At 35.1% G+C, this 12,563-nt stretch overlaps 1 protein-coding gene across 4 annotated transcripts in view; it reads left to right on the top strand.

Annotated features, from left to right (window-relative positions):
- Positions 1 to 12,563, top strand: part of PTPRK (protein tyrosine phosphatase receptor type K) — a 604,468-nt gene that overhangs the window by 577,118 nt on the left and 14,787 nt on the right. For all 4 annotated transcript variants that reach the window (XM_043457399.1, XM_043457400.1, XM_043457398.1 and 1 more), the window contains 6 exons: positions 224 to 311; positions 1,416 to 1,492; positions 4,189 to 4,225; positions 5,784 to 5,881; positions 6,312 to 6,428; positions 12,314 to 12,468. In XM_043457399.1, coding sequence (XP_043313334.1) covers positions 224 to 311; positions 1,416 to 1,492; positions 4,189 to 4,225; positions 5,784 to 5,881; positions 6,312 to 6,428; positions 12,314 to 12,468 — 572 coding nt within the window. The remainder of the gene's footprint in view (positions 1 to 223; positions 312 to 1,415; positions 1,493 to 4,188; positions 4,226 to 5,783; positions 5,882 to 6,311; positions 6,429 to 12,313; positions 12,469 to 12,563) is intronic.

The raw sequence follows: 12,563 nt of genomic DNA, 5'->3' as shown, positions 1-12,563 counted from the left end.
TAAAGTTGTTTCTTGTCCTCAATTTGAACTCAGTCCAATCCAAGATGAACAAGTAGGAGTCCAGCAAACAAGCTTTGAGGTCTGAAAATTGATTGTTTACTGCTGTAGGACTCCCTTCCTCCCTGAGAAAGTGACTTTTACTATTTTAGTCTTTAAAACAGACAGACTTGATTCAAGGAAAGGAATTAAATTCAGTGTGCGTGTTCATTGTGCTTTTTCCTAGAGCTTCTTTGAAGGACAGTCAGCGTCTTGGGATGTAGCTAAAAAAGATCAAAATAGAGCAAAAAACAGATATGGAAACATTATAGCATGTAAGTTCTCTTATGATTCTTGATAAATGTAAAAACCATGTGTAGAAGATAAAGGGTAAATTTGCAATTACTCCTCCTATGGTTTTAAACTTTAAAAAAATCCCAGAGGATGGCAGTCTGTTTATAAAGTAACCTATTTCATATTATAACAGCATTGGATATTGGCAGCAATTCTGAAATTGTCATCAACCGCATTAATTGACTCAGATTCTTCATCTTGTGATGATAATGTCCTGCTGAATTTTATGTTTGCATATAAATGCCTGGAGGTGTCATTAACAACTGAAAATATTAGGACAATGAATATGAAGGATTTTTTTCATTGCTAAATTACTATAACTCTTCCACCAGACACATTCAAGGTGGGAGTGTTATTCCTTCCATATACCTTGTTTCCTTTCTTGGAGTCAGTGCCTGAGTCCCGTTTACTCCAAGTTATTTATCATTAGGGACTTCCTCCTGATTAAGTCTTCAAGATGTATTCATGAGATAAATAAATTATCATATGGAACCATAGGAGCAGTAAGAAGAGTGACAGATTGTTTAGCTTGTAACTAGCTGATGATTTTACTTAGACTACTTTATTCTCAATTTAAATTATTTTACACTCTCTTTTGAATACATCAGTTTAACCTTTGTGAGAGTAACCATAACTCTCACAAAATAAGTTGAGACTAAGGTTTCGAAATTCACTCCCTAATTCTGTGGCCCATTTGCTGTAAAGTACAGGGAGAAAAGATCCCACCCATTTAAAATCATGCCTAACAAGCAAAATTAGGAGTTAAGGCAAGTTTAGCAATTCAGAAAAATTTATGACTCAAATGATGATTTATCAGACATTATTATCATGTCTACTAAAAATTTCCTAACTATGAAGATGCTAGTCATTGAAGCTTTCTTAACAGAATATTATCATCAAAATAAGTAATGAGCTCATTAAAGTTCTTGCATTTTTTCATATGACTAGTATCCAAGGAAATTTTGGAAGTATATTATGGATAATCTGTTTATAACCACTGAATTATTTTAAGTTTCTACTAGGGTCATTGTCTCAAAACAGGGGGGAAATTTAATAGCTGTTACTTTATCCTTTAAAAATCTCAGATGATCACTCCAGAGTAATTCTGCAACCTGTTGAGGACGATCCATCTTCAGATTACATTAATGCCAACTACATAGATGTAAGTATTTTTACCTGCAGTATGCCCAATTTATTGGCTTATATATATATGTATATATATAAATCTTTTCCTTGTTATTACCTATAAAGTGATTGCTAGCTTTTTAAAATAAAGAACAAACTGTACACTTTTTTTTGTTCTGCGTCCTAGTACTTACTGACGTTGTTGTGCTTCCTTTCACACCTGACTTTGGTTTGGGCTGTAGATTTGGCTGTACAGGGATGTAAGTACCACTATCTGTAAATAACAGCACCTGTTATAAACATTTAATGTGACTACTCTTATCACAGTTTTTACTAATGCTTACTACTAGTTCTCTCTGCATGCATCACCTAACTAGCCTCATATAGTATATCTATGTTCATTTTTTTGTAACTCCTTTACATGTGTAAAGATCTATTTTACCTCCCTCCCTTTTCTATGTTTAGAAAAGCAGGGTCATTTTTAGCTTTTGACAATTTATTATGTACTCGAGTTTTATTTGTTGATGGTTTCTGTTTCTGGCTTTTATCCTACCCCTCCCTAAACATATGTGAGAAGCTGGATAGTATGATGTGTATTAGTATTTCTGAAATTTTACTTCATTACATCTGACTTCTGATGTTAAAAATGGGTAGGGACACTATTTTGTGGTGTGTGGTATTGGTTTGTAAAGTATTAAAATTACTTAGGCAAAATAATTACAAAATTGCATTTGTGAAATACACATATCACACATATATATTGAATCATAAAAATGAAAGTTTGTTTTGATCATACATTCCACTGTTCAGTTTTGGTTGACATATGTACATGCATATCCTTTGTTTAATGCAAGTAACTATCAAATAAAATAACATATTAAGGATGCAGTGTATTACATCCAAGAAGGACAGGCTCTGTTCATATTTCTTGGTTCAGAATCACACTGGAAATCGCAAGAATGTCAGCTCATCCCTCTGTCCCTCGGTTTCCTCATCTTTACAAGGGAGATAATAACAATACCACTAACCTCATCATTTTATTGTGAGAATTAAATGAAGTAATTCATGTTGATCATTTAGCACAATGCCTAGAACATATTAAGCACTCATTAAACGTCACTATTTAAAAAAAATAGTTCAGGCATCCTGAAATGAATTAATTCTAAATTTGCATTATTTGTAAGGCAAAAGGTAGAAATATCAACAACTGCAGCATATATGATACATTTATAGATACGCAAAATATATGTATAATTCGGATCTAACTTTTTATAATTTCTATAAATAAGAAATAATTTTATCATATTTACCAAGTTCATGTTTTATAGTTATTTTGTGACATCATTATATATTTGAATTAATGACTTTTATTAACTATAGTCTTTGATTATATTGGTTAAATTTTTGATCATTATTTTACTCTCATTCAATATGGAAAACTAAACAGTCTACTCTCTAGAATAAAAATATCAACAGTTCTCTGACAAATTTGTACTTGTTCTTACCTATTTAGTTTAACCTTGGTTTTCTGCCAAGACCCTGGCAGGACATTTGGTCCTATCCAAAACATCCATTAAGACATTTGGTCCATACCAAAACATCCTTGATATTTGTTCCTTTCCAAAATGTCCATGGAGACATTTGGTCCATGCCAGAAGTCCTTGATATTTGGTGCCATCCAATACCATTTGGCATGGACCAAGTATGCTCATGGACTTTTGGACAGAAACAGTTTTTAAGGACCTTTTGGCATGGACCAAATGTCTTATGGACACTTTGGGCACACCCGAGGGTCCTGCAAATATCAAGAATTTTTGGTATGCACCAAATGTTTTGTAGGTGTTTGGATAGGACCAGATGGTCTGCTAACTCAGGCTTTTACTAAAGCCCTTTGCTGAAGACACAACAAAGTCACAGCTTAACTCTATTAACATTTTTGCTACTAATGATCTATTGAAATTCAAATCAATTGAAAGCAGCTAACAACTTATCTTCTATTTGGAGTAATTTCTTTATTGGAACAGTATCAAGTGCTTAACCACATAAAACTCTTGGCACACTATAAAAAGAAAGAAAAAAGTACTAAACCTTTTGTTCAGGATAAGATGCATTTTTTAAAAAGATTTTTTTCCCTATATATGTGTGTACCTATAATTATGTGTGTGTAAATTAATATTATCAGCACACACAAAATAGTTTTGGCAGATTCCTGAACATATTATAGAATAGAAATATTCTCTAAAAAAAATCTCAGCAGGACTTTGACTTGATGCACACATGCATTGTCCAGCTCTAACATTGGAATGTTCTGTTCTTTTTTATGGTTCTAATATGTCGTTGTCCATTTGTAATGCAGTGTGTTGTATTTTTGGATGATAAAATAAGAATTAATATTTTTGGACACAATTTTGCCAGGAATGAAACTAAAGAGTAACATGAAGGCATAAACATTTTAGTGAAACCAAGCAAAATCTATAAAGTTCTTTCCCAGCAAGCAAAACTGAATTGTGCAATATATATTCTAATCAGACCCCTTAAAATATTTAATTTTTGTTTTATTTTTACCTTTCAGATAACCTAGGTTTGAGAAGTGAACTATGAGTTCACTACTCATTTCTGGACTTTTTACTATAACTTAATCTTAACAGGTGGTTGTCTTCCTCTTTTTATGCCTTCATTCATTTATTTCTGGCACTGATATAAAATGATGACTACTTTGTTCTCCTATTTTAGGGCTACCAGAGACCAAGTCACTACATTGCTACTCAAGGTAAAACTTTGCCTTTTTAAATAGAGTAGAATAATCAAATAATAATAGAGTAATCAGACTTGCTTAATTCATCCGTACGATGTTTTCTTGCAGTTTGATCTGAGTTAAAAAAAAAATCAGCTCTTCCAGTTGACACTGTTCTTTATTCATCTGTATAATACAGATTGTTTTATCTCTTTAAAATGTATATAAATTAAACCTTGCTTTTTTTTTTAATTAAAAGTAAAAGAGAAGCTGCTGGTAGTCTTTGATTTTTGGTTCTTGGTATCCGGATGTCCCAGAGCACTAGTAAAGAGTGCTGGGCAGAGAAATTACTTATTTTTTGATGAAAGCAACTGAGATCTCATCTTATATAAGGTGCCCGTTTCCTTGCAGCAGAGTTTGTTGGCCTGGCATGTAATAGTACCCAAGGCCAGCATTGCTATAATGAGATGTTGGACTGTCTTGCAACAATTTTTTTTTCAAGTCAAGGCTAAGACATAGCAAAGGGCTGAAGGGAACTTAGTCGAGTTCATTCTTCTTGGAAAAGTAGAAGTAAAGAGATCTTCTTAGAGTGGCACATTGGGGAATAAAAGTATCCTTACGACCATACCAAGACCACCTCTAGTTTTCTCCCCAAACTGACTACTGACCATCAGATGAGAAAACTGCACATCTTATTTTATAAAAAGGGAAAGTAAAACAAAAGTTAATTTCCTGTTTTTGCAGAGGTCATTTTCTAAGTGTTTTTCATATATCTTTGGAGTTATACTGAGTTTAATTAATTATAAACTCTTTTAAGTTAGAAAGATCATCCATGGTAAATGATATTCTTGTTTCATGGCATAGGGTAAAGTTTAGCCCAGTAGATGCTTTTGCAGCTCAGAGATGATAGCATAAATTAGAACATGTCCTTATGTATCTGATGGTTCTTCATTAACCCCTAAACTTACACTGTTTATAAATGATGTGTATATATTTAATTAGTAATGTGTGCTGTTTGGTTGATGGTGGCATAAGACTTCCTATTTTCCCATTTACATGAAGATGAATTAACGTAACTTAGAGACAGATATAACCCCTGCTTCCCTGGTGGTTCAGTGAATAAAGAATCTGCCTGCTAATGCAAGAGACGCAAGTTTGATCACTGGGTCAGGAAAATCCCCTGGAGAAGGAAATGACAACCCACTTCAGTGTTCTTACCTGGGAAATCCCATGGTCAGAAGAGCCTGGTGGGCTACAGTCCATGGGGTTGCAAAGAGTTGGACACGACTGAATGACTATACAACAAGAACAAGAACAATAGACAGATATAAGTGCTAAAAACTAGTGCTATCTTCTGAATTTGGAAACACAGAAGGCAAACTGAAGCAAGCAAACTTGTACACACCTATTTTTTTTGCCTTTAGTGTGAATTTAGATATGAATTGAATTGAAGTACTTTTAGTGACATTTTGTGCTAGACCTTTATGTTTTCTACTTTGGTTCATTTAGTTTATATTGTTCTTTTTCTTATCTACACTTCTTTTTAACTACAAAATTTCTCTGATAACATACTATTCAAATTAATTTTTTATAGGCCCAGTTCATGAAACAGTGTATGATTTCTGGAGAATGATCTGGCAAGAGCAGTCTGCATGCATTGTGATGGTCACAAATTTAGTTGAAGTTGGCCGGGTAAGAGGCAAAAAACACCCCGTGTGTTATAAAATACCAGTATAAGTTGAACAGCAAAACATAATACACTTAGAATAGAATACCATTTAATTGTTTGAAAAACTTTCTTAGGCATAGCATTTCAACTGAGTGCTCCTAAGTGAGTCTTTGATTGCTAAGAAATGATTTGATTTCTCACTTAGTAAAGTAAATAAGCTTTGATTTTATGTTAGAATCTAGTTGCATAGTCAGGCTTGTATGTTTTTAAGAGAGTACACAAAATCTTTCTATTTATTGTTACAGATTCTTTTATTTATGGATTTTTTTATTATTTATGGATTTTTAAACCATCTTTTAACTATGACCTGAAGAGTTATCACTGAAATTAAATCATCTTGGTTAATGTGTGTTATATATTTAGGTTGACCTATATATACTTTTTGTCATTTAGGTTAAATGCTATAAGTATTGGCCTGATGATACCGAAGTTTATGGTGACTTCAAAGTAACTTGTGTAGAAATGGAACCACTTGCCGAATATGTAGTTAGGACATTCACCCTGGAAAGGGTAAGTACCCTAACCTTCTACAAAATTAAGTATACTGAAATTCTTTCTTTTTTTTTTTCCTTAAAATCCCTGTCAAGAGTTGTTTTAAGGATGCTATAAAATTCATCCATTTACTTGTTCATTTCACAAGTATTTATTTGAGAGCATAACATGTACCAGGCATGCTTCTGAACCTTGAGACACATATTAAACCCTTTCTTTTGTGGGAAAGGAGTAGTTGAAAAAGTAACATGTGAGTAAAGGCTTGAAGGAAGTGCGGGAGAGAGTAATATATATCCCATGGAAGGGTAATATATCCCATGGAAGGGTTATATCCCAGGGAGGTTGTCCCAGGCAGAATATTCCTGATGAAGGGAACACTCATTGCATAGACTTAGAGGCATGATATTCCTGTCAGTCCTGTGAGAAATATACTGGAGTCTAGGATATTGAGAGATAGGTAAGTGAAAGGGAAAGAAATATGATTTAAAGTCAGGGAAATCACAGAGCCAGATAAGTGAGGTTTTGTGAGCCACTGTGATGATTTTAGTTTGTATGAAAGGTAAAAGTAGCCGGCCACTGGAGGGTTTGAGCCCAGGAGTAACATGATCTGACTTTTTTTTTAAACAGGTTCAGAAAGACTAAAGCTAGTGGGCAGTGTGAGAGGACTAAAGTAAGACATAAAAACGATAACATACATTGTTACAGAAAAGTTGAATAACTTTGACCACACAAAAGTATAAAGTTATCTGTATCAAAAAAATTTAATTAAAAGATGCACACACAACAAAGAAATTGTGATTATTTAATATTCTTAACTCATAGCTTTAATATAAATATAAAGGAAATGCTAGAATCTCTGCCCCACAAAAAGCAACTGCTAGCATGCTTATTGAAAATGTTTCACCTCATGTGCTGGTATACCATTTTTTACTTTCAAATCAGCAAGTGCTTTTAGAAAAAGAATAATAATCCTCATTGATTTTAAGGGTATGATGAGACATATTTTCATGTGTTGCTGATCATATTTAAATTGCCATAAGCCCTCCAGCTTCCCAGGTGGCGCTAGTGGTAAAGAACACGCCTGCCAATACAGGAGACATAAGAGACGTGGGTTCAATCCCTGGGTCAGAAAGATCCCCTAGAGAAGGGCATGGCAACCCACTCCAATATTCCTTCCTGGAGAGTCCCATGGACAGAGGAGCCTGGCACGCTACAGTCCATAGGGTCGCACAGAGTTGGACACAACTGAAGCGACTTAGCACACATGCACACAAGCTCTCTGTAAATCAGTAAAGCAATGTTTTATCTGCAGAATTTTAGAATATTGATATCATTTGACCACAAATTTTACCTTCCATGCACCTATCCTAAGAAATTTATTTAAACTACAGTTGACTTCATGGGCTTCCCTAATAGTTCAGTTGGTAAAGAATCCACCTGCAATGAGGGAGACCTGGGTTCCATTCCTGGGTTGGGAAGATCTCCTGGAGAAGGGAAAGGCTACCCACTCCAGTATTCTCACCTGGAGAATTCCATGGACTGTATACAGAACAATATAATTATTATTATCACATTTATAAAGTATGTATAAAAATTTCTTGGACAAATCAAGCAGAATAAATGAGCAAAGATGTAGGAGATTTCAAGAAAAGAACCATCAAGCATGATTTAATGAATAGCTGTATTCCATTATCATTGAAAGAGAGAATTGGGAATATACATTCTTCTTATAACTTATGAAAAGTCAATCATGCCTTTGCTGTCCACCTGGAGCTATCATAAGATTGCTCATCAGCTATGTGTGCGTTCTAATTCACTTCAGTGGTGTCCGAGTCTCTATGACCTTATGGGCTGTAACCCGCCAGCCTGTTCCGTTCATGGGATTCTCCAGGCAACAAAATGAAGTGGGTTGCCATGCCCTCCTCCAGGAGGTCTTCCCCACCCAGGGATTGATCCCACCTCTCTTATGTCACCTGCATTGGCAGACAGATTCTTTACCACTAGCACCACCTGGGAAGCCCCTTATCGGCTATACTCCAATATAAAATATAAAGTTAAAAAGAAATCAATCACAAACTTAGTTATAAGGGAAACCTAAATACACAATAAAAATTCAAGATGTTTCCAAAATCCAGTGGAAAATAACAACAAATCACTGACCAGCGACTCCCCAAATTAGTCTCAGAAATCACCAAAGGCCTCTTATGAATAATCTTTGAATGAACTATTGCCTCCAATGCGAAGAGCCAACTCATTAGAAAAGACCCTGATGCTGGGAAAAATTGAAGGCAGGAGGAGAAGGGGACAGCAGAGGATGAGATGGTTGGATAGCGTCACCGATTCAATGGACATGAGTTTGAGCAGGCTCTGGGAGATGGTGAAGGACACGGAAGCCTGGCATGCTTCAGTCCATGGGCTCGCAAACAGTCACGACTGAGTGACTGAAACACAATTGCCTCAGAACTAAAAATATATTATGATGATAAATAATTTTATATCAAAATATTCCACAAGTTAGGAGAAAAATATATAATCAAACGTGATTTCTATCTTGAAAGATAGCCTAAAATCTTGTAAAAAACAGTTAAACTAGAAATCAGGGGGAAGTCAGTAAAACAAAGGGAAAAATAAATATAAAAACGAGACACTGACAAAAAAGAATAAATTTAATAAAAAAGCCATTTCCCTGAAATGATCAATAAAGTAACTAAACCACTTGTCAATTCCAAATGAAGAGCCATCAAAACAAAATATGTAACACTGGGTAACACAAAAGGGACAGAACTATAGCTATAGCTGCTATTAAGAAAGTTATATTATGTGTGAATTTAGAGACAGATCTTAGTCTAGATACAATGAAATTCTAGCAAATAATTATTTCCAGTATTTAACCCAAGGAGAGCTCGGGATCTGAACAGCTGGTAAAAGAAAATAAGAGTGTTGAAATTTGCCATTAAAATTGCATTATGGTTTCATAATTGAGGTGTCTTTAACCTCTAAGGAATAACTAATGAATAGCTAATGCCTAAGTTAATCAAACTATTTAGGCCATAGAAAAACCATTAAAACCAACTAAATATGTTTTAAAAGCTAGCAGAACTGTGATAACAGAACCACATAAAGACAGGACTCTCTTAAGCTCTTCTCTGTCTCTCTTTTTAGATCTCTCCCTGTTTCTCTTTCTCAAGTATACACACATACAGTTTAATTCAGGACACACTGAAAATGTGAATCCAGCAGTGAATTAAGAAAAGATCATTACATGATTTATCATGATTGCTTTTTTAAGATTTAAAGATTTTACAACTGTGGTAGGAAATCTAAAAGAATATTTCATTATCTCAGTGCATTAAAGGAACAAAATCCTGTGATTTCATTAATACATATTGTAATGCACCTAATTTTATTTAAAAGACATTTATAGTAATACTCCAATTATATTAGAAAAAAATAAGGAGACTCCCTAAACGTGATAAAGCTGTTTCAACAATAACCGGTAGCATACATATGAAGGAGTGAAAAACTAGAGGCCTTACAGTTATTAATATAATCAGAGATGCAATGTGGATAATCATGGTCACTAGTGTCCAACATTTTTGGAAGCTCTAGGAAATTAAATAAGATAGCAAAAGGAATAAATGGCAAAACTATTAAAAAGGGTGCAATTATTTTAAGGTGTAATGATTTTATACAAAAAAAGCTAGTTAGAATATTTAAAAAAAGAAAATCAAAATTAGTTAAGTGACTAATTCAAGATATGGAGATCCAAACAGTCCATCCTAAAGGAGATCAGTCCTGGGTGTTCATTGGAAGGACTGATGCTGAAGCTGAAACTCCAATACTTTGGCCACCTCATGCGAAGAGCTGACTCATTGGAAAAGACCCTGATGCTGGGAGGGATTGGGGGCAGGAGGAGAAGGGGACGACAGAGGATGAGATGGCTGGATGGCATCACCGACTCGATGGACATGAGTTTGAGTAAACTCCGGGAGCTGGTGATGGACAGAGAGGCCTGGCGTGCTGCAATTCATAGGGTCGCAAAGAGTCAGACACGACTGAGCGACTGAACTGAACTGAACTGAATTCAAGATATAGTTTCATTATATTATTAATAAAGATATAGATTTTTAAAAATCCCTTTCATAATAATAAAAATTCTTAAGTATCTGTTCTTGCTGTTGTCCAATTCTTTGTGACCTCATGGACTGTAGCCCACCAGGTTCCTCTGTCCATGGAATTCTCGAGGCAAGAATACTGGAGTGGGTTGCCATTTCCTTCTACAGGGGATATTTCCAACACAGGGGTTGAACCTACATCCCCTGTATTGCAGGCGGATTCTTCACCACTGAGCAACCTGGGAAGCCCTCTGAAGTATCTATAAATATATTTAGCAAGAAAGAAGCAGGTCCTAAGTGAATAAAACCATTACAAATGTGTTGAAGGACACAGACTAAGATATGAATAAATGGAGACATGCCCCATGTCCCAGAATGGGAATACTTGGCATTAATAACTCCTTATGGAGTTGATACAATACTAGTTATAGCATTATTAAGGTTTTTTTTTTTTTTAGGGTTTATTTTTAATTTATTTTCCTCATATAAAAAACACTGGAAAAGAGTGATTTTTTAAAAATCTATATATTTGAAAATTATTCAGGAAAGTTTAAGCAAAATGAATAATAAGAAAACATGCACTGCCAGATATTAAAATTTTCTAAAGAGAGCAAGGCCCTTACAGCAACTCCAGCAAAAGGATCAATGCTGAGGAGATGATCGTTGAACAATGTATGGCCTTCCTCAGTAAAGTTGACTTCAAAAGTACTTAAGAAAGTGATTTTGTTTGCATGATTTCATAGTGATTTTTATCATTGTCATTATTATACTTACTTGTTGAGCCCTGCTTTGTGTGGGGTTTTGTACTCGGAACAGGAAAGAAAAAGAATTATAAGATGTGATCACTGGCTTCCAAGGCTTTGGTGATAATTTAGGATGGAATTAAAATTTCTCATTTAGTTCATTTATTTCATGAAATTTTTTCTACCTTTTCTGAGGAACAAGTGAGATTGCGATTTCACAGAGTTCATAGTAGAGTTGTAAATATATAGACTATAGTGGGGCTTGGAGGGCCACAAATGTGGATTCTTAAAAATAAACTCTGCAGCATCTCATCTGAGTTCTCCAAGTGCTGTTCTTGCAATCTATGGGCTTCTTTAAACAAAAAGGAAGGGAAGAGTTTGAAATGCGCATTGAAAGGTTTCTCTAAAAATTAACCCAATAGGAGAAAGGCACAGCAATGGATGTTTGCTTCTTTCAGTTTGTATTTTTGTTGCTATAAATAATCCTCTGTGTGCTGATTTATTTCACAGAGCTAAGAAAATAGTCTGGCCAAAGAACAGTTTAGCTGTCTGTATATTTTTACAAACCCATCTAGAGTAGCACTGTTCTGGAAAATCCCTACATGCCATGCTTCAAAACCATTTTCAACATGGATAAGCAAGGCATTAAAATCTCTTTGTAAGGTGAGAAGCAGAAAGTTGCTTTTATACTCCACTTGAGAACTCAGTGCGTTGTGGGTCAACAGGGCAGCATTTTAACTTCCCATTTCTTCCTTTTCCCCTAATCATTTTATGTGTTGTCATTCCAAATAAGGAACAGACTGTCAAGGTAAATAAAATTTACCCAGACTTACAGAACTGAGCAAGACTTCTTATTTTCTTTCTTTGACAGTTGTCTGAAAATAAAGGTAAGCTCCTAGGCCATGTCAGCATCCTTTTTCAGCAAAAGCAGTATCTTTGATAAATTTCTTATTTTTTTTCATTGTCGGTCAGGTCCAGTACCCATGGTTGTCTTTTAAAGGCTCTATTTTGGTCCTTGAAAACACTTCTTTATGTCTTTGCACAGAGAGGATACAATGAGATCCGTGAAGTTAAACAGTTCCATTTCACTGGCTGGCCTGACCATGGAGTACCCTACCATGCTACCGGCCTTCTTTCCTTCATCCGGCGGGTCAAATTCTCCAACCCTCCCAGCGCTGGCCCCATCGTTGTGCATTGCAGGTGAGTGGTGGTCCAACTGACATTGACTTTGTGCAGCCGGCTTTTTTAAAGTATCCAAACAAAGCTTGCAAACACAAAAACTAATGCATGCTTAC

The sequence above is a fragment of the Cervus canadensis genome, chromosome 33 (assembly GCF_019320065.1).
Source record: "Cervus canadensis isolate Bull #8, Minnesota chromosome 33, ASM1932006v1, whole genome shotgun sequence".
Taxonomy (NCBI): Eukaryota; Metazoa; Chordata; class Mammalia; order Artiodactyla; family Cervidae; genus Cervus; species Cervus canadensis.
Note: the sequence above shows the minus strand (reverse complement) of the source record. Positions and strands in the feature narration are given on the sequence as shown.